The sequence below is a fragment of the Chiloscyllium plagiosum genome, unplaced genomic scaffold (genome assembly GCF_037043375.1).
Source record: "Chiloscyllium plagiosum isolate Xiang-an unplaced genomic scaffold, Cpla_swu_hap1 HiC_scaffold_30, whole genome shotgun sequence".
NCBI lineage: Eukaryota > Metazoa > Chordata > Chondrichthyes > Orectolobiformes > Hemiscylliidae > Chiloscyllium > Chiloscyllium plagiosum.
The window spans coordinates 52,393,539-52,421,448 of NW_028270168.1; the positions used below are offsets into that span (position 1 = coordinate 52,393,539).

At 45.3% G+C, this 27,910-nt stretch overlaps 1 protein-coding gene across 4 annotated transcripts in view; it reads right to left on the reverse strand.

The window, feature by feature from the left end:
* Positions 1-1,096: 1,096 nt before the first annotated feature.
* Positions 1,097-27,910, reverse strand: part of rims3 (regulating synaptic membrane exocytosis 3) — a 372,715-nt gene continuing 345,901 nt past the window's right edge. For all 4 annotated transcript variants that reach the window (XM_087976947.1, XM_087976946.1, XM_087976948.1 and 1 more), the window contains exon 8: positions 1,097-9,861. In XM_087976947.1, the coding sequence (XP_087833073.1) occupies positions 9,643-9,861 (219 nt within the window). In that variant the 3' untranslated portion in view covers positions 1,097-9,642. The remainder of the gene's footprint in view (positions 9,862-27,910) is intronic.

Here is a 27,910-nt window from a genome sequence, read left to right on the forward strand (position 1 = left end):
AAACCGTTGTCATGAAACAGAATTAACCAATTGGCATTTACTCCACAGGAGATCTGCTGCACTATGTTTGCTCTAGCAATGTATGTCGTGTGTTTATGTATTAAGAAAGAAAATCTACCTTAATTTAGAAATTAAGATTGGAAAAGCCAGGCCTTCTCACTTATTGTATAATCATTTTATCATTAATGTAAATTGTAATTTATTAAGTTTCTGGACAATTTAGCTCTGAGCATTTCAACAGAATGCTAAATCTTTGAATAGTTAGAGGAAGCAGCACCTTGAGTGAATCAGCCAATTGCTGGGGCCTATAACCTACATAGCTGGCATCTTACTGGCACTGAAATTGCTCCCACACATGGCATGTTAGATACAGAGGGTTTGTATGCTGTTAGCTCACCAAGAGGGACCAGTGCAGAGGCATCAATGAATCATTGCATCAGTGAAGATGGCTTCTGCATTTCTCAAGCAGGTGCCTTGAATTTCAAAAGTTTAACTTTTGTTTTTATTCATTCAAGGGACACGTCCTTTGATGGTTAGCCATTCATGTGATGTAGAAACCTCCACAATGCTGTTTGAAAGAGATTGTAACACTTTTGTGAATTTGTGAGATGTGGAAGGTATTGGCTTCCAGTGTGTCAGCAGTGGCCCTGCAGATGAATTCCAGGATATTGACCTGGTGATAGTGAAGGAACATTGATACATTTGCAAGGCATGATTGTGTGTAACTGAGAAGGAAATTTGCAGAGGGTGATGTTCTTATTCATCTGGAACTGTTCCAACGTAATCTATTCCTGCTATTTTCATTGGGGTTGTCTGCAGAAAGCTGGGTTCTTGCTGTGTTTTGTTGTTAAAAGGCAGTTTAGCTGTGGATTCTAGCACATGCGAGCATGCTTCTCAGCAGCTTTATCCCACCCCTCACAATGATATTACCAAGTTGCACAGAACCCTAGGAATAGGTGATCCATTTTTCTATGTTCAGGGTACAGGATGTGATACAAAAGAACCTAAATGTGACAGACAAATAAAGGGTCGAACTAAAATAGCCAAAGTGGTTTAAGGTTCAAGGTTGTCTGGAGTAATGCAAGTATTCTCCCTGGAGAATGAACAGGCTTTTGTTGCCGATATTTTAATAGTTGATCTTTATAAGTCCATGCAAGTACAAGCTGTGTCTGTGTCATCACTTTCTTATTAAATTTGCTAGGTTTTTTTTACAAAATTACCATGTGCATTCTTATCATCTGCAGATTCCTGCTGCTTATAAACAACATGAACAATTACAATAGTAGACAGGTACAGTGAAGCCTGGAAAGGCCACAGGTATAAAATGGTTCAACAGCACAAGTAGAAAAATGACCATTCCCTTTGAGACAGAATCCAACTTTTCAAATACCATAATCATAGTTTGAAATCCTCCAAAGACTATGAACTGACACTAACTGCACAGTTCATTTTCAGGTTTTGGTTTAATTCTCTCTTGGAAGAAACACATTTTGAGTCATTTGATTTAATTTTAAGGTAGTTGCTTGTACTGATCTGGTGTCATTGGGGAAAGTTGGCAGTGTGGTCATGGGATTACACCTGTTGCTAGGAGGCAAGCAAAGACTAGATACAGTGAAGTATGCAGAATTTGCTGAGAACAGTTCTGGCATCTCCTCACAGAATTGAAGAGTTTGGGAACAGGTAGCAGGGCTGCCCACTGCATGAGAGTAGACATTGGACAGGAGGGAAGTATAAAGCAATGGTGGCACAATACTTTGGAGAGAATTCCTTTTTGCAGATTGATTTACGGACAAAACATTTTCTGTAGCCTGCATGTGATCAGCACAGGTCGTCGCAGCACAAAGAAGGGTGTGAACAGGAAAGATCTAGCAATCGGCTCATGCCTTAGAAGAAACATGGTCCATCAAGTCACAGCAAATGCCTGTTTTTTAAGTGAGTCTTCAGTTTGCTATGCACCACCACCCTCATATCCAGATTGTCACAAGATCTGATCTCAAATGCCAGTCTCATCCTTGGCATTGTCAGTTATGATTAGATTCCCTACAGTGTGGAAACAGGCCCTTTGGCCCAACAAGTCCACACCAACCCTCCGAAGAGCAGCCCACCCAGACCCACTCCATTCTGACTAATGCACCTAACACTATGGACAATTTAGCTTGGCCAATTCACCTAACCTGCACATCTTTGGATTGTGGGAGGAAACTGGAGCACCCAAAGGAAACCCATGCAGACCAGGGGAGAATATGCAAACTCCACACAGATAGTTGCCCAAGGCTGGAATCTAACCTTGGTCCCTGGTGCTGTGAGGCAACAGTGCTAACCACTGAGCCACCGTGCCACCCTTATCTAGAGAAGGGACAATCAAATTCTCAAAAGTAAGCAAGAGGGAGTGCAGGCTTGAGAAGCCATTTCTCACATTATCCTCATAAATGAATGAAACAATCTCCAAATGTCTCACAAGTCAGTCAAAGCCACCGCAACTCCAAACATGCTGTCTGATAGACGACTTGAAGGGTGTGCTGCTGTGTTGCAGAGAATCCCACTGGTAATACTGTAAGTTTTCCAATGTCCAGTCCTTGTTCATTAAATTTGACTTTTTTAAAAAATTACTTCATGGGATATGGGCATGACAATCAATATTTATTGCCTATTCGTAGATACCCTTGCGAAGGTGGTGGTAGTCCATGCAGTCCCCGTTCTGAACATTCTCAAGAATGATCGAGGGGAAGGGAAAGAGAGGAGAATGCAGAAAGCATCAGAAGTCCCATCTGATGCCAATCTTTTTGCCTAAATAGTTAACCACATCTCCCAATACTCCCTTCTTAGCTGCTTTTGGACAGCAGCTAGAATACTACTTCACAGATATTTTTAATAAAAGCCCATCACCTCCTCCTTCATTTTGCCATCATCTAGCTCAAACATTCACTTTAGTGACTTTGAACCTCCAGGACAATTTTATCAACAGGACCGTTGTGCTGGGGAGGACAGGGAAGAATGAGAGGCTCTCCATCAGGATTCAGAGGTGGTAGGGGATAGTGTTGGTCTGAACATTAGGAGTTTGCAAGCTGGGTGTTGGCCTGTACTGGTGGACTGATCTCTGGCTTCAGAATTTGCCACATTTTGGGCTTGTGAACTGCTCCCTCTTTGTTGATCGACTTTTATCCAGAGTAGCAGGATTTCATATACGATGAAGATATGAATCATCTATTTCAAATCCATCATCTTGTGAAATGGCTTTTGCCTTCTACTCTCCCTCTACTCCATGTTTGCTTTCTGTTTCCTTGAATTATTCTCCCATCTTCAGCTCCTTGCACCCTTTCATGCTGATTACTCTAAAACTGCCCCCATCACCATTCTGGGTTTAGCTGGTCAAAGGCTCACTTTGTCAAGTGAATGTAGTTCTGTCCAGATCTCTCAAGATAACAAGATGGAGAAAGCAGTCTCAAGGATGACAGAGGTCACAGTAAATATTTGGGGTAATTATTAGGGAGAAGGTCTCTTACAAATTAATCCTGAAAACTACAAAGAATTTAGGATGAAGGTTTGGTAGCGAGTTCAATACTTGCAGCATTGAATAATACAATTAGGGTTAGACAGTGTTTATGGCTGTTATTCAATGTGCCACAGCATAGATATTGTGAGGAATGACCTACCAACAAGTCAATACCCTGTGCAATTACACAGTTAAATGACAGTGTTCACCAAACTGGTCATTCAACCACATACCTTCACTGTTGGACTAGAGTCATAGAGATGTACAGCATGAAAACAGACCTTTCAGTCCAACCCGTCCATGCCAACCAGATATCCCAACCCAATCAAGTCCGACCTGCCAGCACCCGGCCCATATCCCTCCAAACCCTTCCTATTCATATACCCATCCAAATGCTTCTTAAATGTTGCAATTGTACCAGCCTCTACCACATCCTCTGGCAGCTCATTCCATACATGTACCACCCTCTGCGTGAAAAAGTTGCCCCTTAGGTCTCTTTTAGAGCTTTCCCCTCTCACCCTAAACCTATGGCCTCCAGTTCTGGACTCCCCAACCCCAGGGAAAAGACTTTGTCTATTTATCCTATCCATGCCCCTCATAATTTTGTAAACCTCTATAAGGTCACCCCTCAGCCTCCGATGCTCCAGGGAAAACAGCCCCAGCCTGTTCAGCCTCTCCCTACAGCTCAAACCCTCCAACCCTGGCAACATCCTTCTAAATCTTTTCTGAATCCTTTCAAGTTTCACAGCATCTTTCCAATAGGAAGGAGACCAGAATTGCACTTTAATGCTGTACGAATTATCTTGAGGATAACATTCTTAAATCGATAATATTTGACCCAGGATGGAGTTTCTGGATTTCCAAATCACCGTTAAGTGACTAACAGTACAAACTTTCTCTGAGGGAGAAAGGCAAGCAGCGGGGTAATGTAACTTGTTATTTCAAGCCAGCTAGTCGCCTTATTGTTTGTAGCTCTGCTTGACCTTTCCTGTTCAAGAATCATGTCAATTAATGTTAGAAATTTTGGCACAGGATACATTATACACTGAGGATGGGCCCTCTACACTCCTGCTTAAATAATGAAGGACAGTCTCCTCCACTCAGGCCTGTTTTAACGATTCAGCTTCTAGTTATTATGATGCAAGAGGCCCAAGAGGAAGCCTTGCCTCACACAGCTGCTGACCAACCTGAGACCAGGAGCTCTGGCGTACCAATACTGCCACTGGATTCAATGGCAGTTGCTGGTACTCATCAAAGACACTTTGGCACTGCCAGGGCCTCCAGCTTACTCCATGACCTTACAATAACCAGGTTGGGAGGTTTAGGCAATGAAAGTGGAAAACATGGTGTGGGCAAGGTTGAGAGCAGGAATTAAAATCGTGGTGTGGTACCATCATCATGATACCAGGGGAAGGGTGGTGTCCAGAGGCATCCCTGCCAGGAGTCCAACTGACGCCCTGGAGAGGTCCAATTAATGGTCACTTAAAGGCCTCATCCAGCCACTGCTAGGATGTAAACGGTGTCAGGAGAGGCCCACACAGTGTGTCCAGTCAGGCAAGTCATTCCATGCAGGCTGGTAACAGATTATGAGGCCAAACACTAAGCCATGCCCTGGGCCCATTGGAAGTGCCCCACGAGGTTTTGCTCTCCTCCCATGCCATTTTAAACCCCAGCAAGCGCCCCAAAATTAGTCATAGACGCATAATGGCACAGAGGGAAGCCATTTGAGCACCCTAACCTAATGCCAATTCTATGGCAGAACATTGGCCCAACTCTTGAACCAGTGTCACCACCTGTCTGCCAGAAAACTGTCTGCCTCTGATTGGCTCTCTCAAGGCGAATCTCTCTGAACCAGAAAAGTAAAATCTTCAGCCAATTCCCTTCAGTGGGCTCCTCCTATCCCAGTCTCTGGGGTGTGGGTGGGAGCTGACAAGGAGTCTGGCATCCTGTAAAATTAAGCTCATACCGTAGACAATGCCTTATCTGTTTGTTCAGTCTTTTGTACACATCCAACATAGGAATAGGAGGAGTCACCAAACTCCCTGCCAACCAGTGAGATCATGGCTGATCTGCCACCTAACTCCATTTTGATCCATATCCTGCAAGAGGTTTGCTTAAAACAAATCTATCCATCTCAGATCAAAAATGAACAAATGATTCTGCATCAATTGCTATTTGCAACTGAACCTGAGGGGTAACCTTATAGAGATTCATAAAATCATGAGAGGTATGGTTAGGGTAAGCAGGCAAGGTCTCTTCCCTCGGGTGGGAGAGTCCAAAACTAGACATAGGTTTAGGGTGAGAGGGGAAAGATATAAAAGGGAGCGAGGGCAACTTTTTCACGCAGAAGATGGTGTGTGCATGGAATGAGCTGCCAGAGGAAGTAGTGGAGGCTGGTACAATTGCAACATTTAAGAGGCATCTGGATGGGTATATGAATAGTAAAGGCTTAGAGGGATATGGGCCAAATGCTGGCAAATGGGACTAGATTTTTATATTGGAATTCTGGTCAGCATGGATGAGTTGGACCAAAGGGTCTCTTTCTGTGCTCTGTATCTCTCGGACTCTATTGTTCTTTGCAGTGGAGGTATATGTTATTAACACTTTGCAGAAGTCTGGCCCTAATTTTTAGACTGTGTCCCATAAATCCGAGACTGCCCACCCAGTGGAAATAGTGTCCCCAATTTATACTGTCTGCTCCCCTGTCCCAGCTCCATTCCATTAATACCTCACTCAGCTGACTTTAAACGCCCTTGTGATTCACTGAATCCTAAACCAGTTTGGAGCAGCAGGATCAAGGCTTGGTTCCTGATTAGTTCCTGGTTGACTCCGTGGGATGACAGTGGACACCTATTGCAGTGCTCCCAAGAAGGGAAGATGGGAAGTAAATCACCCCAAGGTTGTTGCTCCTGTTTCCTCCTAGTCCAGGCAATGTGTGAAGGTACTGAGAGCAGGAATCCGATCAGCTGTGAGGATCCCCCTGGTGGATCAGTAGAAAATCTTTCTCCAAACCTGGGGATGTGCAGTCCTCAGTTTGAAGTAAGTCATCTGCAGGAAACCATGAAGGAGGACATTCTGTGAAACTGAAAAGCTGAACATTCTATCACTGACTGAATACAAAACATGCTGGAGATCACAGCAGGTCGGGCAGTATCCATGGGTGTGATTTCAGCACATTTTGTTTTCAGTACAGATTCCAGCATCTGCAGTAATTTGCTCCTACATTCTGTCACAAACAATTCTTGATCAAACACTGATGGAAGCCCCTAAATGTTGGTCTGTCTCTTCTTAAGCATTAACATTCTGACTGAAAATGTCACATTTATATACAATATAGAGATGCTTAATGCACTTTATATACTCCACAAAGACAGTGCAATCAAGGCTAACAATAAGTGCATCATATTCTGACCAAACTTTACAAGACAGTCATTAATTATTATATCAAACCAATGTTGAGACATCTGACAGTTTGATTGTAAAACCACATTACTTATACAGGAAGAAAATGCCCTTGTAACAGTAAGTCTTCTGATGAGTTGGGTCTTGATGATAAAACTGCATTAAGTTCTTCTTGTTAAAAAAAACCATCTCAGTGCTCGTACAAAATTGGTTTTGTGTCCCAGCCTTGCCACAGGTAAAAATCCTCCAAACAGCTTCAGTGAAGCACAATCTCCATCGACGTGCAAATACTCTGGACATCTTTTCAACAACAGTTGCAGTTTTCCTTTGGTGATATGGTCTTCTCCTCTGCTGTGCGAGTATTGGTGGTGGTCCGGATGATGGTGACCACTTCCCATATCATTGATCCCATTGCCTAAACACTGATGACTCCAGCTCCTCACTGGTCTGTTTTAGACAACAGCCAATGTCTTGGCCAGGGTAACCACCCGGCATAATCAAATATTCAGGTGCCAAAGTTGTGTTGGCTCTGCTCATTTGCAGCTTTGTGAAACACGGTGAGATCACAGCTAGATGAGTGACAATGCTACATTTCTGCCGTAATTACACATAATATCACATTTAATCATACCTTAGCAATTGGCTCATTGTGTCTCTGAGTCCAATCGAATCTTGACGGTGAAGATGGAGGAAGGGAATTGTCGATCTTCAGATCCTTGAGTTCCTTGTGATCGAAGCTATTCAAGGTCTTCATGGATCTCTCCTCAGGAGATCACTGTGAGCATCTACAAAACCATAAAGTGCTTACCATAAAGACTGTCTGTTTTTTTCCAGTTTCTTTTTGATAACTGGCATTGGATCTCCAGGTGCCTTTCACTTTACATCGTGATTCTGAGAAATCTATTATTAATAGTCATTATTACGCGTATTCCTTTAAAACCTACAGATGGTGGAAATTAATGACCATTAGTCAGAGGTTATCCCATGTCGCCCCAAAAGCTGTCAGGTTAACGCACATCGTCTAACTTCTCATTGTTCCAGGTAAACCATGGAAGTACTGGCCCTGGTACATTCTTGGACACAGGTTATGTTACATGTGCAAGTCTCAGTGAAATCCCTGGTCTGGTCTCATTATCGCCATTGAGGAAAACGATTTTAGAATCTATTGAACAATTTGCTTCTTCGAACTTTTAATTTCTTCCCGGGGTCGGAATGGCACCATGTTCTTTTTTAACCATTGGCCACTCGGCATTTGGAATAGCCCATCTTTGGAGCCTCCTTGTGGCCTGACCAAGATGGCAGAATTTGGGACTGGGCCTGATCCAAGCACGAGAGGCACCTTGACCACTCTGGACCAAGGCTGGCTTCATTATCTATTGAACAGACAGCACAAAGTATTATCCCTGTGCTGGACTGACAGCACAAAGTATTATCCCAGTGCTGGACTGACAGCACAAAGTATTATCCCTGTGCTGGACTGACAGCACAAAGTATTATCCCTGTGCTGGACTGACAGTTTGGGAGATTTTCTAGATCTAAGATCCACAGTGCAGCTAATTGAAGAAAAATAAAACAGTAGCCCTTCTGATTCCTTTGCTGCCTGTCTCCAAATCCAGAGTTCCAGGTTTCCGGAACAGTCACTATTGCAGCGAGTATTCATTTGAGTCAACAAAGTTTAAAATGGATAGAACATGCAAACGTTCCTTTGTCTGTGTTGTCCAGGATGCAGTGAGATAAATTTGTGAAGCAGTGGAAAGTAGAAGGGGAGATTGTTGGTTTGACTGGAACTGTGCAGTAGGTCTCAGTCAAACCATGAGATCTTCATAAAGATTGCAATGCATGGATTAAGCTGTATCCTTTGTCATAGCTGAGGCCTAACCTCAATTACTCATTGGAAGTCTGTAGAAGGATGAAACATACCTGGTTACCAGGGTTCGGGGTGCAAGGTGCTGGCTGCCGATGCCAGTACAAAGATATTCAGCATGCCTTCTCATTTCTCATTCAGAGGAGGGCATTCATGCTCAGATACATTTGGTAAGGCTTAGGCGGGATTGTAGGACTGTGACATTAAACAAATGCAGGGGTCAGGAATGAATAATGTCCTGGTCAAAAAAGGGCCAATCTATTTGATGAGAGGTGGAAATAGTGACATCTTCCACTACTTTGGAAGGAGAACCTTGATTAGCACATTCTGAATGCATTAAATTGAAGCAAAGTCGAAAGAAAAAAAACAGGAATTCTAATCAGCTGGAGCTCCTTGACAGCCACTTGGAGTCCTCACAATCTGATAGCAATGATGACGAGAGTATCTATCAATGTACTTCTTGAACTGAGTTCATAACAGCCTGAATCCCACTGATGACCTATTTGACTGCTCAGCCTAAGTGTTGCCAAATGCTTCAGTGTTTTGTTGGGTCCAGCTGCTGTCTGGTGTCCACAGTGCTATCAGAAGTAGGAAGGTTGGCTGCACAGAGTGGTTTGGAGATTAACCTGGTGTTGTGTGAGTTTTAACTTCACCAAGTGGAGCTGTAAGGTTCTCCCCCCTATTGCACACTATCCCTTGGATGTACAAAAGCAATATGCCCCGATGCTTGAATCATTGCACGATTGCAGACACTTCCAATGTCAATGAAAATAAATGAAAGAGACACTAGCAATAGCAGCGGTTGATTGAATTGCACATACAGTATTTACAGCCACCTCCTGGGCATTCGGATGATATGCACTTGATCTGATCCCGTCGCCTGTTAGGTTGAATGCCCAGCCGGACCTGTGCTACTGTCCAATGAGGACTGAGAGAGGCGGCGAGTGAGGGGAGCCACCGTCGAGTCCACAAGAGACGAGGATGGGAAGAGTTTGTACCAGCCAGTTACCAGGGTCGACAGGTCGAGCTCCTCCAATAGGATTTGGGCCATGCCCATGAAATACTTGTGGTCCATCCGACCATAATCACCCCAGACAATCACCTGCAATTACATCAGGAGCAACAATTTCATCAGTCAATCACAGAGCGGGTTTATTTAACCTAAAGGGTCTGGGGACTGACCTTGACAGTTCTTTGCTAAAGAGGTCAAGAACATTTTAAAAAATCACATTCCCATATCAAGGGCCCAGAGTAAAAATCAAAACCTCCTCTACTCTTTCAAACTCAAATCAAAACCTCCTCTACTCTTTTGAACTGAAGGGAAAGCTTCCCCTTTCCTTTTAAAACTGGAAGCAAACAAAACTAAACTCTGTCTACACCGTCCCCATCAAACACTCCCAGGAAAGGGACAGCACGGGATTAGATACAGAGTAAAGCTCCCTCTACACCGTCCCCATCAAACACTCCCAGGAAAGGGACAGCACGGGATTAGATACAGAGTAAAGCTCCCTCTACACCGTCCCCATCAAACACTCCCAGGAAAGGGACAGCACGGGATTAGATACAGAGTAAAGCTCCCTCTACACCGTCCCCATCAAACACTCCCAGGAAAGGGACAGCACGGGATTAGATACAGAGTAAAGCTCCCTCTACACCGTCCCCATCAAACACTCCCAGGAAAGGGACAGCACGGGATTAGATACAGAGTAAAGCTCCCTCTACACCGTCCCCATCAAACATTCCCAGGAAAGGGACAGCACGGGATTAGATACAGAGTAAAGCTCCCTCTACACTGTCCCCATCAAACACTCCCAGGAAAGGGACAGCACAGGATTAGATACAGAGTAAAGCTCCCTCTACACCGTCCCCATCAAACACTCCCAGGAAAGGGACAGCACGGGATTAGATACAGAGTAAAGCTCCCTCTACACCGTCCCCATCAAACACTCCCAGGAAAGGGACAGCACGGGATTAGATACAGAGTAAAGCTCCCTCTACACCGTCCCCATCAAACACTCCCAGGAAAGGGACAGCACGGGATTAGATACAGAGTAAAGCTCCCTCTACACCGTCCCCATCAAACATTCCCAGGAAAGGGACAGCACGGGATTAGATACAGAGTAAAGCTCCCTCTACACCGTCCCCATCAAACACTCCCAGGAAAGGGACAGCACGGGATTAGATACAGAGTAAAGCTCCCTCTACACCGTCCCAATCAAACACTCCCAGGAAAGGGACAGCACGGGATTAGATACAGAGTAACGCTCCCTCTACAACGTCCCAATCAAACACTCCCAGGAAAGGGACAGCACGGGATTAGATACAGAGTAAAGCTTCCTCTACACCGTCCCCATCAAACACTCCCAGGAAAGGGACAGCACGGGATTAGATACAGAGTAAAGCTCCCTCTACACCGTCCCAATCAAACATTCCCAGGAAAGGGACAGCACGGGATTAGATACAGAGTAAAGCTCCCTCTACACCGTCCCCATCAAACACTCCCAGGAAAGGGACAGCACGGGATTAGATACAGAGTAAAGCTCCCTCTACACCGTCCCCATCAAACACTCCCAGGAAAGGGACAGCACGGGATTAGATACAGAGTAAAGCTCCCTCTACACCGTCCCCATCAAACACTCCCAGGAAAGGGACAGCACGGGATTAGATACAGAGTAAAGCTCCCTCTACACCGTCCCCATCAAACACTCCCAGGAAAGGGACAGCACGGGATTAGATACAGAGTAAAGCTCCCTCTACACCGTCCCAATCAAACACTCCCAGGAAAGGGACAGCACGGGATTAGATACAGAGTAAAGCTCCCTCTACACTGTCCCCATCAAACACTCCCAGGAAAGGGACAGCACAGGATTAGATACAGAGTAAAGCTCCCTCTACACCGTCCCAATCAAACACTCCCAGGAAAGGGACAGCACGGGATTAGATACAGAGTAAAGCTCCCTCTACACCGTCCCCATCAAACACTCCCAGGAAAGGGACAGCACGGGATTAGATACAGAGTAGAGCTCCCTCTACACCGTCCCAATCAAACACTCCCAGGAAAGGGACAGCACGGGATTAGATACAGAGTAAAGCTCCCTCTACACCGTCCCAAACAAACACTCCCAGGAAAGGGACAGCACGGGATTAGATACAGAGTAAAGCTCCCTCTACACCGTCCCCATCAAACACTCCCAGGAAAGGGACAGCACGGGATTAGATACAGAGTAAAGCTCCCTCTACACCGTCCCAATCAAACACTCCCAGGAAAGGGACAGCACGGGATTAGATACAGAGTAAAGCTGCCTCTACACCGTCCCCATCAAACACTCCCAGGAAAGGGACAGCACGGGATTAGATACAGAGTAAAGCTCCCTCTACACCGTCCCAATCAAACACTCCCAGGAAAGGGACAGCACGGGATTAGATACAGAGTAAAGCTCCCTCTACACCATCCCCATCAAACACTCCCAGGAAAGGGACAGCACGGGATTAGATACAGAGTAAAGCTCCCTCTACACCGTCCAAATCAAACACTCCCAGAAAAGGGACAGCATGGGATTAGATACAGAGTAAAGCTCCCTCTACACCGTCTCAATCAAACACTCCCAGGAAAGGGACAGCACGGGATTAGATACAGAGTAAAGCTCCCTCTACACCATCCCCATCAAACACTCCTATGACACAGAAAGGAGAAAGTGAGGGCTGCAGATGCTGGAGATCAGAGCTGAAAATGTGTTGCTAGAAAAGCGCAGCAGGTCAGGCAGCATCCAAGGAACAGGAGAATCGACGATTCGGGCATAAGCCCTTCTTCAGGAATGAGGAAAGTGTGTCCAGCAGGCTAAGATAAAAGGTAGGGAGGAGGGACTTGGGGGAGGGGCGTTGGAAATGCGATAGGTGGAGGGAGATCAAGGTTAGGGTGATAGGCCGGAGTGGGGTGGGGGCGGAGAGGTCAGGAAGAAGATTGCAGGTTAGGAAGGCGGTGCTGAGTTTGAGGGATTTGACTGTACAAGGTGGGGGGAGGGGAAATGAGGAAACTGGAGAAATCTGAGTTCATCCCTTGTGGTTGTAGGGTTCCCAGGCAGAAGATGAGGCGCTCTTCCTCCAACCGTCGTGTTGCCATGGTCTGGCGATGGAGGAGTCCAAAGACCTGCATGTCCTTGGTGGAGTGGGAGGGGGAGTTAAAGTATTGGGCTACGGGGTGGTTGGGTTGGTTGCTCCGGGTGTCCCAGAGGTGTTCTCTGAAACGTTCCGCAAGTAGGCGGCCTGTCTCCCCAATATAGAGGATGCCACATCGGGTGCAGCGGATGCAATAGATGATGTGTTTGGAGGTGCAGGTGAATTTGTGGCGGATATGGAAGTGTCCCTTGGAGGGAAGTAAGGGGGGAGGTGTGGGCGCAAGTTTTGCATTTCTTGCGGTTGCAGGGGAAGGTGCCGGGAGTGGAGGTTGGGTTGGTGGGGGTTGTGGACCTGACGAGGGAGTCACGGAGGGAGTGGTCTTTTCGGAATGCTGATAGGGGAGGGGAGAGAAATATATCCTTGGTGGTGGGGTCCGTTTGGAGGTGGCGGAAATGATGGCGGATGATACATTGTACATGGAGGTTGGTGGGGTGGTAGGTGAGGACCAGTGGGGTTCTGTCCTGGTGGCTGTTGGAGGGGCCGGGCTCAAGGGCGGAGGAGCGGGAAGTGGAAGAGATGCGGTGGAGGGCATCATCGACTACGTCTGGCGGGAAATTGCGGTCCTTGAAGAAGGAGGCCATCTGGGTTGTACGGTTTTGGAACTGGTCCTCCTGGGAGCAGATGCGGCGGAGACGAAGGAATTGGGAATATGGGATGGCGTTTTTACAGGGGGCAGGGTGGGAGGAGGTGTAGTCTAGGTAGCTGTGGGAGTCGGTCGGTTTATAGTAAATGTATGACACAGAAAGCACGGGATTAGATACAGAGTAAAACCCTCTGTCTCCCATCAAACACTCTCAGGACAGAGACAGCACAGGGTTAGATACATGAATAAAGCATCCTCTATACTGTCTCTAACAAACACTCCCAGGACAGGGACAGCACAGGGTTAGATAGAGTTTAAGATTTCCTAGTTCTCCTCTGCCTTACCCAATGACATTGAGCCCTGTGTAGTCCCTGTGACCTTGCTGAACAAAGGGAAGTGGCTGATGATTACAATCCTGTAACAGTGGAGCAGGGGATGTGAGACTCTAACTAACACAGACTCTTTATTCTGCCTGTTCAGACAGCTCTGCCAAGTTATCTTAACCCTGAGGGGAACAGAGAGGAGGGAATGTCTTTCCAAAGAGAATACAGCACAGCTCCTAGCTGGAATATGTTGTGATTTTGTCAAGTATCAACCTGAATCTCACTTCTAATTCCTTAGAAAGAGGTCAAGTCACAATGCTGCTCACATACATGGAAGCCAAACCAGAGTATTGTCCCCGGGCCTGAAACTGCCGAGTAGTTAAAGTCCACAATTCCTCTTGTGTCCTTAACTAGCATCACTGAGAACTCATAACCCACAGCTGGGCAGCTGGCATGGCGATGGTACCAGGGCACTGGACTATACATGGACTTGCTGAAGTCTGGCAATGTCAGTGATGCTGAGCAGTTATTAGGTTAGAGCAGAATGTATCGGAGGTGCTGTTCCTCAGTGGCTGATTCTATTCTGAGGTTCACTGAGCTACTCAGACAGACTTTCAAAGCCTCATGAATTATTCTGACTAGTTTCAAGCTTTCCAAATATTTTGAAGCCAACATTTATTTAAATTCTAATAAGACCTTAAGCCCTATGATAAGACACAGGAACTGAAGTAGGCCTTTCAGCCCATCAAGTCTGTTCTCCCATTCAATGAGTTGATCTGATAATCCTCAACTCAACTTTCCTGCCTTTTCCCTATTACCCTCGATTCCCTTAATAATTAAAACGCTGTCTATCTCAGCCTTGACAATCCTTAATGACCCAGCCTCAAGAGCCCTCTGAGGCAAAGAATTCCACAGATTCATTCCCCCTCTGAGAGAAGAAATTCCTCCTCATTTCTATCTCAAATATCTGACCCTGTCATCACAGTTCAAACAATCTTTTAGCATATACCATATCAAGTAACCTAAGAATCTTTCATGTTTCAATATGGTCACCTCTCATTCTTCTATATTCCAATGAGTACAGGCCTAACCTACTCAACCCCTCTTCATAAGACAGTCTGAGCATTCCTGGAATCAACCTGGTGAACTTTCTCTGGATTATCCCCTAATTTCAGTATATCTTTCCTTAAACAAGTGACCGAGAACGGTTTATGGTTCACAGCTGTGGTCTGACAAGTGCCTTATACATTAGAGTGGTGCTGGAAAAGCACAGCCGGTCAAGCAGCATCCGAGGAGCAGGAAAATCGACGTTTCGGGCAAAAGCCCTTCATCGGGACTTTTGCCCGAAATGTCGATCTTCCTGCTCCTCGGATGCTGCCTGATCTGCTGTGTTTTTCCAGCACCACTCTAATGTAGACTCTGATTTCCAGCATCTGCAGTCCTCACTTTTGCCCAAGTGCCTTATATAGTTTTAACAAAACCTCACTACCTTTATACACCATGCTCGTTTATGATTGAACTAAATTAAATGAACACAACCTACTTGGAAGCACATCACCTAGGACTGGGTCAGAAAAGGCCAGCAAAACTGTACAGGCACCTGTAACATATCACCTTGTGACAGTGGAGAGAATCAGTGTCTTCTGATGAAACATGCACACAGCAGTAATAGATATTAAACTTAATCTAATGATTCATATAGCAGTTCTTTGATCTCTAACTGGTCTTCTCTGACTGAGATGTTCATCAGTCACCTCACTGAAACAGAAAATACACAAAACTATTGAAGCTCATGTCAAACCCTCATGTAGCTAGATTGAATTTATAGCCTGAAATAGATTGTTTTACCTAATCAGTTGCTGCCAGTATTTATACATCACACAAAAACAACACTTTATCATCCCTGGTCAGCACAGTCCTCATATTTCTCTTCCCTTTTACGTGCTTATCCAGTCACTCCTAATAACCTGCATCTTAACCACTATTTTCCATAACAATTGATGCAGTTCGGGAAATCCTGGTGATCAGGATGTAATGCCATGGATGTAGATTCGCTCGCTGAGCTGGAAGGTTCATTTACAGATATTTCATCACCATACTATTTTCTATTTATATGATAAATAGAAAGCAGGAAACATCAGCAGTGCTTCACCCTGAGGCTCACTGAAACGTCTGAAAATGAACCTTCCAGCTCAGCAAGCAAACCTACATCCAGGACCTCAACCTGACCTACAAATCTTCTCAAAACTCGATGTAATGCCACTTACAAGGGAAAGAAATTATCTTAATGTTCAGTGACTCCCTGTTTTGAGATTGCAAAGAACCATTATAAAGTTCGCTCTCGGGCTGCAGGTGGCCTGTGTCTCATTACCCTGTGGTAATTGTGGTTAAACCTCCCAGCCATTCTTGACATGGCCAAATGATTGGACAGGTGAGTGTACAGTGCAGTTATAGGGTCAACCACCTTAGAGTGGGACTGGAGCGAGACATGGGACCTACACCTGGTAGAGTCAACAGATGTTCTTTCCTAACGGACATCTGTGAACTGGAAGTTTTGTTATGGCACACTTCATAGTCGTTGTAGTGATCGTAATGAGGTCAGCCAAGTGGATCTCAGTGAATATGAGTTCCCTGTTTGGAACTGCTAATCGGGTCCATTTAGGGAGCCCTGGCTGACAGATAAAAAACAGGGCGTGTCACACATGCTGTTCATTCTGAGAGCTGCTTCTGAGGAAGCTGGGTCAGTGTCAAGGATTCTCCATGTGTAAGTAAAGAGTGACTTGATGACAGGACACCAGCCTCTGGAGAGCTATTTAAGTGGCAATGAGAGAAAAACATGCTCCTGAAGAAATTTACTCACAATAATTGTTGTTGAGTTTGGGTAAGCATTTCTGGCATCATCCCATTATTTGGGAAGCCTGACTCGTTTGATCCTGCCATCAAAGACTGGCCCCAGTATGAGCAAAGAATGCATTTCTTTTTTCCAGACAAATGATATTGAGGCAGATGAAAAGCAATGAGTAGTTCTCCTGACGGCTTGTGGACTCGCAGCTTTTTCAGTTATTAGGAACCTAATTTTCCCTGAGGTACCAGTTACTAAACCCTTTCAAAAATTGACCCAAAAGTTAAAGAATATTATGATCCCAAGCCTCCTCTAACTTTGAGACACTACCTTGGCAATTCAAGAACCAGAGGAATTTGCATCTGGATTTTTGACAAGGTTAGGATGACCGACGGTGGCATGTGATATTGGATTAACCTGTAATGAGATGCTCAGAGACCATTTGGCATGTGGGATTAAAGATCTACCCAAGCAAAAGTGCCTACTAGCTGAGACCCAATTGGATTTCAAACTGGCACTCAACTGGCATTATCATTGGAAAATGCAGCAAGTGAAGCATATGAGATGCAGGCAATTCCACTTCACCAGTCTGACTGAATTTGGGGAACACCACTTGAGTGAAAGCAATTGTATATCCTGAACAGAGGGACTCAAGGTCAGCCCACAGCAAAACCCCAAAACTAAGCCAATCCTTGGCTAAATAGTTAAGATTTTCTTCAGGATCTAGGCCGGCAAGCCATTGCACTTGCTGCCGGTGTGTGGAGTCAAGACAATTGCTGTGGTTCTGTTCGCCGAGCTGGAAGTTTTTGTTGCAAACGTTTCGTCCCCTGGCTAGGCGACATCATCAGTGCTTGGGAGCCTCCTGCGAAGCGCTTCTTTGATGTTTCCTCCGGTGTTTATAGTGGTCTGTCCCTGCCGCTTCCGGTTGTCAGTTTCAGCTGTCCGCTGTAGTGGTTGGTATATTGGGTCCAGGTCGATGTGTTTGTTGATGGAGTTTGTGGATGAATGCCATGCCTCTAGGAATTCCCTGGCTGTTCTCTGTCTGGCTTGCCCTATGATAGTAGTGTTGTCCCAGTCGAATTCATGTTGCTTGTTGTCTGCGTGTGTGGCTACTAAGGATAGCTGGTCGTGTCGTTTCGTGGCTAGTTGATGTTCATGTATGCGGATTGTTAGCTGTCTTCCTGTTTGTCCTATATAGTGTTTAGTGCAGTCCTTGCATGGTATTTTGTACACTACATTCGTCTTGCTCATGTTGGGTATCGGGTCCTTCGTTCTGGTGAGTTGTTGTCTGAGCGTGGCTGTTGGTTTGTGTGCCGTTATGAGTCCTAGGGGTCGCAGTAGTCTGGCTGTCAGTTCCGAGATGCTCCTGATGTATGGTAGTGTGGCTAGTCCTTTTGGTTGTGGTATGTCCTCGTTCCGTGGTCTTTCTCTTAGGCATCTGTTGATGAAGTTGCGCGGGTATCCGTTTTTGGCGAATACCTTGTATAGGTGTTCCTCTTCTTCTTTTTGCAGTTCTGGTGTGTTGTGGCCCTTTTGAATAGTGTCCTGATGCAGCTTCGTTTGTGTGTGTTGGGGTGGTTGCTTTCATAGTTTAGGACTTGGTCTGTGTGTGTGGCTTTCCTGTATAGTCTTGTAGTGAATTCGCCGTTTGGTGTTCTCTGTACCATCACGTCTAGGAATGGGAGTTGGTTATCCTTTTCTTCTTCTCTCGTAAATCGGATTCCTGTGAGTGTGGCGTTGATGATCCGGTGTGTTTTTTCTATTTCCGTGTTTTTAATGATTACAAACGTGTCATCGACATATCTGACCCAGAGTTTGGGTTGAATTTGTGGTAGGACTGTTTGTTCTAACCTTTGCATAACTGCCTCTGCTATGAGTCCCGAGATTGGTGATCCCATGGGTGTTCCGTTGATTTGTTCGTATATCTGGTTGTTGAATGTGAAGTGTGTTGTGAGGCACAAGTCCAGTAGTTTAAGTATGCCGTCTTTGTTGATAGGTTCAGCGTCCTGTTTTCTGTTCTGTATGTCCAGTAGGTTGGCTATTGTTTCTCTGGCTAGGGTTTTGTCAATCGAAGTGAACAGTGCCGTCACGTCGAATGATATCATGGTTTCTTCTTTGTCTATGTGTATATTTCTGATGATGTCCAAGAATTCCTGTGTGGGCGGCACGGTGGCACAGTGGTTAGCACTGCTGCCTCACAGCGCCAGAGACCCGGGTTCAATTCCCGACTCAGGCGACTGACTGTGTGGAGTTTGCACGTTCTCCCCGTGTCTGCGTGGGTTTCCTCCGGGTGCTCCGGTTTCCTCCCACAGTCCAAAGATGTGCAGGTCAGGTGAATTGGCCATACTAAATTGCCCGTAGTGTTCTGTAAAGGGGTAAATGTAGGGGAATGGGTGGGTTGCGCTTCGGCGGGTCGGTGTGGACTTGTTGGGCCGAAGGGCCTGTTTCCACACTGTAAGTAATCTAATCTAATCTAATTCCTGTGTTGATTGTATAGAGTGTTTGGATCCGCTGACCAGGTGTTTCAGTTTCTGTTGTAGTTCTTTGGCCAGTTTGTATGATGGTGTCCCTGGTAGTGATACTATGGGTCTGAGTGGGATGTCTGGTTTGTGTACTTTAGGTAATCCATAGAATCTGGGGGTGTTGTTGCTTTCCGGTTTCATTCTTTGTAGGTCAGCTCTGGTTATCTGTCTGTTTTTTTGTAGATTCCTTAGTGTGTTATTTATCCTATTGGTGAGCTGTGGGGTGGGGTCAAACTCCCTCTTTTGGTAGGTGTTGGTATCTTAAAGTATTTGTTGTGCTTTTTGGATGTAATCAGATTTATCTAGGATGACCGTCATTCTGCCTTTATCTGCTGGTAGTATGATTATGTTCTTATCGTTTCTTAGTGATTTCAGTGCTTCCCTCTCCTTGGTGTTGGGGTTATGTGTTTGTCTTTTCCTTATTATCATAGGTACGACCGTTTGTCTCCCATGGGATCACCAATCTCGGGACTCATAGCAGAGGCAGTTATGCAAAGGTTAGAACAAACAGTCCTACCACAAATTCAACCCAAACTCTGGGTCAGATATGTCGATGACACGTTTGTAATCATTAAAAACACGGAAATAGAAAAAACACACCGGATCATCAACGCCACACTCACAGGAATCCGATTCACGAGAGAAGAAGAAAAGGATAGCCAACTCCCATTCCTAGACGTGATGGTACAGAGAACACCAGACGGAGAATTCACTACAAGAGTATACAGGAAAGCCACACACACAGACCAAGTCCTAAACTATGAAAGTAACCACCCCAACACACACAAACAAAGCTGCATCAGGACACTATTCAAAAGGGCCACAACACACTGCAGTACACCAGAACTGCAAAAAGAAGAAGAGGAACACCTATACAAGGTATTCGCCAAAAACGGATACCCGCGCAACTTCATCAACAGATGCCTAAGAGAAAGACCATGGAACAAGGACATACCACAACCAAAAGGACTAGCCACACTACCATACATCAGGAGCATCTCAGAACTGACAGCCAGACTACTGCGACCCCTAGGACTCATAACGGCACACAAACCAACAGCCACGCTCAGACAACAACTCACCAGAACGAAGGACCCGATACCCAACATGAGCAAGACGAATGTAGTAAACAAAATACCATGCAAGGACTGCACTAAACACTATATAGGACAAACAGGAAGACAGCTAACAATCCGCATACATGAACATCAACTAGCCACGAAACGACACGACCAGCTATCCTTAGTAGCCACACACGCAGACAACAAGCAACATGAATTCGACTGGGACAACACTACTATCATAGGGCAAGCCAGACAGAGAACAGCCAGGGAATTCCTAGAGGCATGGCATTCATCCACAAACTCCATCAACAAACACATCGACCTGGACCCAATATACCAACCACTACAGCGGACAGCTGAAACTGACAACCGGAAGCGGCAGGGACAGACCACTATAAACACCGGAGGAAACATCAAAGAAGCGCTTCGCAGGAGGCTCCCAAGCACTGATGATGTCGCCTAGCCAGGGGACGAAACGTTTGCAACAAAAACTTCCAGCTCGGCGAACAGAACCACTACAACGAGCACCCGAGCTACAAATCTTCACACAAACTTTGAGTCAAGACAATGCGAGAGTCCCACTAGACCTAAACTGAGTAAAAAAACTCATAGGCCGACGTCCAGGAGAGTGCACACCAACATCTGGTTTAGAAAACTTTAACTGCTTAGTAACATTGAATTCAGAACCAGTCAAAAATTAACATCTGGTTAAATAGTTACTCGATTCTAATGGACCTTGATACTCTGCATCCGCTTCAGTGATCTCAGAAGCAGTCTTTAACAAAATGTGCTCTGGACTCCAAACCTTAAGTTTGCACAAGACCACATCCAGACTCAGAACCTGCACCAGGGAACCTTTACAGATTGAGGGTACATCTCCAGTTCCAGTCTCTTATGAGAAGCAGCTGGTTCAGTTCCCACTAACTGTAGTAAAAGGCTCAGGCCCAAGATGGATGGATCGCAATTGATTGAGAAAGATTCACTTTGATTGACTCAACATTTTTCAATTAGAAAATGGCTGCTTGAGTGACGCCCTAATTAAATACCTGGAGGTTTTTCAGGAAGGTCTTGGGACTATCAAAGTGGCCAAGGCCATAATGCATGTTGACCAGGAAGCAATTTCACAATTCTGCAAGACCAGCCCAGTGCCATTTGTCTCACAAGCAAAAGCAGAGGCAGAAATCAGAAGGCCAGAAAGCGAAGAAATCACCGAAAAGTATGCCATCTGATTAATTCATACCTGTAAGGGTTTGTATCAATGTCTAAAACTGCCATTGGGGGTATCTTGAACCTGTGGATGACGAAGAACATTTTTACAAAGTCCACCCCAGATCACCATTTATCTCGATGATACACTAAAAACAGGGAAGACCAATAAGGAGCACTTCGAGAACTTGGACATATTCCTGAGACATTTCCCCCAGGCAGGCGTATGCCTTAGGATGGAAAAATGTGCCTTCCAGCCATCCCAAGACCTACTTGGGCCACAGCATCGACAAGACTGCGTTACATTTATTGGAAGATAAAGTGAGGGTGATCAAAGATGCTCCAACTCTCACGTTTGCACCAGAGCTGAGATCTTGCCTTAGTTTGGTGAATTATTATGGATAGATTAGATTAGATTCTCTACAGTGTGGAAACAGGCCCTTCAGCCCACCAAGTCCACACCTACACTCCGAAAAGTAACCCACCCAGACCCATTTTCCCTCTGACTAATGCACCTAATGCTATGGGCAATTTAGCATGGTCAATTCACCTGACCTGCACATCTTTGGACTGTGGGAGGAAACCGGAGCACCCGGAGGAAACCCACGCAGACACGGGGAGAATGTGCAAACTCCACACAGACAGTCACCCGAGGCTGGAATCGAACCTGGGACCCTGGTGCTGTGAGGCAGCAGGGCTAACCACTGAGCCACCGTGCCGCCCAATAGTTAATACATAACCTGGCCTCAATTCTGGTACCTTTGATCAACCCTTAAAAAAGAGCCTTGGAAATTGTCACGTAGCCAAGCCGTAGGGAAGTGAAGAAACAGCTGTCATCCTCTTAGTTATCAGCACACCATGATCTCACGTGATATCTGATATTGACATGTGATGCCTCCCATAAGCCATTGGGCTAGCATTAGTTGTAGGTGGCCCAATGGAGAGGAATGTCCAATAGCTAACGCATCCAGGACTTTGCCTAAAGCAGAGCTTAAATATGCCCGGATGGACAAGGAAGGCTTGGTGGTAATATTTGGAGTCAGGAAGTTCTGCCAATACCTTTATGGACATAAATCCGTCACAACAACAGACAATAAACCAGAGGTCTACTGAAAGAAGACAAGGCCATAACTTCAGGCCAAATTCAGTGGTGGGCTGTAATATTAAGTGCGTATAATTACAAGTTGGAACACCGGCCAGAAGGCAAAGTAGCAAATGCGGGTGCACTGAGCTGTCTCCCACTGGCAGAGACACCACCTGTGGTACCACCACTGGAAGAGTCTGGAATGATTTTACATTTTCTGGACACACTTCTAGTCTCAGATGACAATATCAGACTTTGGAGATAGGACGTTTCTGGTCCTGGTAAAATTAAAGCAGCTGGTGGTGATGAGGAAAGGGCCATCAGAATTAGAATTTAAAGATTTCCAAACCCAGAGGGACCAAATCACAATAGAGGATGCCATGTTATTATGGAAAGCAAGAGTAGGTGTGCCAAGCAACAGTCACTGCCAGATACTGGCTGAACTCCACCAGGGTCATCCAGGGATTTCCAAAATAAATTTGTTGGTGAGATGGTGGCCAGGATTGGATGCAGACATAGCTCACATTCCTGATGAAGGTTTTATGTCCGAAAAGTCTCCTGCTCCTCCGTTGCTGCCTGACCTGCTGTGCTTTTCCAGCGTCACACGTTTCGACTCTGACCCCCAGCACCTGAAGTCCTCATTTTCTCCCTGCAGATATAGCTGCTTTGGTGGGGCAGTGCTCAAACGCCAACAAGGGCAAAACTTACTGGCAGCAGCTCCCCACATTCGAAGAAATGGTCAAATAAATGCTGGACTTAGTTACACACCAACTGTGCGGGTCTTGTCATGGGCTTAATAGTCTGAGTCATTGTGGAAGCTCACTTAAAGTGGCTGGATGTGCCACAGAGTTCATTCATCAAACATGGAGACAACAATATAACAACTCCACGCATCGTTTGCAACATACAGACTCGCGGACATGTTGGTCACAGATAACAGGCCATCGTTTAGCAGCAGAGAGTTTGACTATCTCGAAGTTGAATGGTATTTGACATAAAAGGACAGCTCCATACTATCCATCATCCAACGGTCTGGTCGAAACGGGAGTTTCAAACTTTGAAGGCAGGCTTAAAGAAACAGCCTACAGCTTCACTGTCTCTGTTCCTATTCGATTATAGGATCACCTCTCATGCTCCAGCAGAGATGCTAAATGGGATGAAACCCTGCACCAGGTGAAATTGGATCTTCCCAGAGCTGAGGGCAAGGGTGAAAGGGCATCAGGAAAGCCAATGATGGCCACAAGAGACAGTTCAGAGGAAAAAGTTTGGTTTAGGAACCATGGGAATGACCCTGCATGGGTAAGAGGCATGGTCAACGTGAGGTCAAGTCCACTGAGGTATAAGGTTCAGGTAGGTACGATGGTCTTGATCAAGCATGTGGACACAAGAAAGTCGCAAACGGTGTGGGAGCAAAATGTGCCCGGCTCCTCAATAGCCCTCCCGACTTTTCCAGAACCTGTGGGGTCCCCGCCTCACAGTCAAACATTGAAGATATCTTGGAATCACAGATGGGCATGGCGCATGTCTCCATCTTGGAACCTCTGCCATCTGAACAGGAGAATAATATCCTTCAGAGAAGCTTCAGCACAAGATGTGAACAACTGTGCGTTACATGACAGAGGCAGGGTTGATGGAACCAGACTTGGTGCTAAATTCCGTGGGAGGAGCTACAATAAAAAGAAGCATCCTTTGTCCACAGACACCAAAGGGCAGGGATGTGGTGAGTGTAACAAGGTCAGCCATTAGACATATAGAAGAACTTGTCTCATCAGGAAGCGCTGGCTGACAGACATAAACAGGGGTGTCAGATGTTCTGTTCACACTGAGCGTTAGCACTGTGCCGCAGTTATCAGGGCCCACCTATAGTCAATACACCACGTATTCCCAGTAGTTATCAGCACTGACCTATAGTCAATATATCACGTATTCCCAGTAGCTATCAGCACTGACCTGGAATCAATACACCACGCATTCCCAGTAGCTAACAGCACTGACCTATAGCCAATACACGACGTATTCCCAATAGCTATCAGGACTGATCTATAGTCAATACACCACGTATTCCCAGTCGCTATCAGCACTGACCTATAGACAATACACCATGTATTCCCAGTAGCTATCAGCACCGACGTATAGTTAATACACCACGCATTCCCAGTAGCTATCAGCACCGACCTATCGTCAATACACCACGTGTTCCCAGTAGCTATCAGCACTGACCTATAATCAATAAACAACGTATTTCCAGTCGCTATCATCACTGAACTATAATCAATACACCACGTATTCCCAGTAGCTATCAGCACTGACCTACAGTCAATACACCACATATTCCCAATAGCTATCAGCATTTAACAACAGTCAATACACCATGTATTCCCAGTAGCTGTCAGCACTGACCTATAGTCAATACACCACGTGTTCCCAGTAGCTATCAGCACTGACCTATAGTCAATACACCACGTATGCCCAATAGCTATCAGCACTGACCTATAGTCAATTCAGCATGTATTCCCAGAAGCTGTCAGCACTGACTTACAGTCAATATACCACGTATTCCCAGTAGATATCAGCACTGACATATAGTCATTACACCATGTATTCCCAATAGCTATCAGCACTGACCTATAGTCAATTCAGCACGTATTCACAGGAGCAATCAGCATTGGCCAATCGTCAATACACCAGGTATTCGCAATAGCTATCAGCACTGACCTACTGTCAATATTGTACGTATTCCCAGTAGCTATCAGCACTGACCTATAGTCAATACACCACGTATTCCCAGTAGCTGTCAGCACTGACGTACAGTCAATATACCACGTATTCCCAGTAGATATCACCAATGACCAAAAGTCAAGACACCAGGTATTCCCAGTAGCTATCAACACTGACATACTGTCAATATACCAAGTATTCCCAGTAGCTATCAGCATTGACCAATAGTCAATACACCACGTATTCCCAGTACATATCATCATTGACCAATAGTCAATACAACACGTATTCCCAGTAGCTATCAGCACTGACCTATAGTCAATACACCACTTATTCCCATAGCTATCAGCACTGACCTATAGTCAATACACCACGTATTCCCAGTAGCTATCAGCGCGCACCTATAGCCAATACACCACGTATTCCCAATAGCTATCTGCACTGAGCTATAGTCAATAGACCACGTATTCCCAGTAGCTATCAGCACTGACCTATAGCCAATACACCACGTATTCCCAGTAGTTATCAGCACTGACCTATAGCCAATACACCACGTATTCCCAGTAGTTATCAGCACTGACCTATAGTCAATACACCACGATTCCCAGTAGCTATCAGCACCGACCGATAGTCAATACACCACATATTCCCAGTAGCTATCAGCACGGGCCTATAGCCAGTACACTATTTATTCCCAGTAGCTATCAGCACTGACCTATAGTCAATACACCATGTTTTCACAGTAGCTATAGCACTGACCTATGGTCAATATACCAATCATTCTAAGTAGCTATCAGCACTGTTTTATAGTCAATACACCACGCATTCCCAGTAGCTATCAGCACCGACCTATAGTCAATACACCAGTTATTCCCAGTAGCTATCAGCACTGACCTATTGTCAATACACCACATATTCCCAGTAGTGATGAGCACTGACATATAGAAAATACACCATGTATTCCCAGTAGCTATCAGCACTGACCTGCAATCAATACACCACGTATTCCCAGTAGCAATTTGCACTGACCTATAGTGAATAGACCACGTATTCCCAGCAGCTATCAGCACTGACCTATAGTCAATACACCACGTATTCCCAGAAGCTATCAGCACTGAGCAATAGTCAATACACCACGTATTCCCAGTAGCTATCAGCACTGACCTATAGTAAATACACCATGTATTCCCAGTAGGTATCAGCACTGACCTATAGTCAATATATTCCCAGTAGTTATCAGCACCGACCTGTAGTGAATACACCACGTATTCCCAGTAGCTATCAGGACTGACCTATAGTCAATACACCACGTGTTCCCAGTAGCTATCAGCACTGATCTGGAATCAATACACCACATATTCCCAGTAGCTATCAGCATTGATCTATACTCAATGCACCACGTATTCCCAGTTGCTATCAGCACTGACCTGTAGTGAATACACCACGTATTCCCAGTAGCTCTCAGCACTGACCTATAGTCAACACACCACGTATTCCCAGTAGAAATCAGCACTGACCTATTGTCAATACACCATGTATTCCCAGTAGCTATCAGCACCGACCTCTTCTCAATAAACCGCATATTCCCAGTAGCTATCAGCACTGACCTATAGTCAATACACCACGTATCCCTAGTAGCTATCAGCACTGACCTACTGTCAATACACCACGTATTCCCAGTAGCTATCAGCACTGACCTATAATCAGTACACCACAGTTTCCCAGTAGATATCAGCAATGACCGATCGCCAAAACACCATGTATTCACAGTAGCAATCCGCACTGACCTATAGTCAATACACCACGTATTCCCAGTAGCTATCAGCACTGACATTTAGAGAATACACCATATATTCCCAATAGCTATCAGCACTCACCTGGAGCGAATACACCAAGTATTCCCAGTACCTATCAGCATTGACCTATAGTCAATACTCCACGTATTCCCAGTAGATATCAGCATTGAACAATAGTCAATACACCATGTATTTCCAGGAGCTATCAGCACTGACATATAGTTAATACAGAACATATTCCCAGTAGCTATCAGCACTGACCTATAGTCAATACACCACGTATGCCCAATAGCTATCAGCACTGACCTATAGTCAATTCAGCATGTATTCCCAGAAGCTGTCAGCACTGACTTACAGTCAATATACCACGTATTCCCAGTAGATATCAGCACTGACATATAGTCATTACACCATGTATTCCCAATAGCTATCAGCACTGACCTATAGTCAATTCAGCACGTATTCACAGGAGCAATCAGCATTGGCCAATCGTCAATACACCAGGTATTCGCAATAGCTATCAGCACTGACCTACTGTCAATATTGTACGTATTCCCAGTAGCTATCAGCACTGACCTATAGTCAATACACCACGTATTCCCAGTAGCTGTCAGCACTGACTTACAGTCAATATACCACGTATTCCCAGTAGATATCACCAATGACCAAAAGTCAAGACACCAGGTATTCCCAGTAGCTATCAACACTGACATACTGTCAATATACCAAGTATTCCCAGTAGCTATCAGCATTGACCAATAGTCAATACACCACGTATTCCCAGTACATATCATCATTGACCAATAGTCAATACAACACGTATTCCCAGTAGCTATC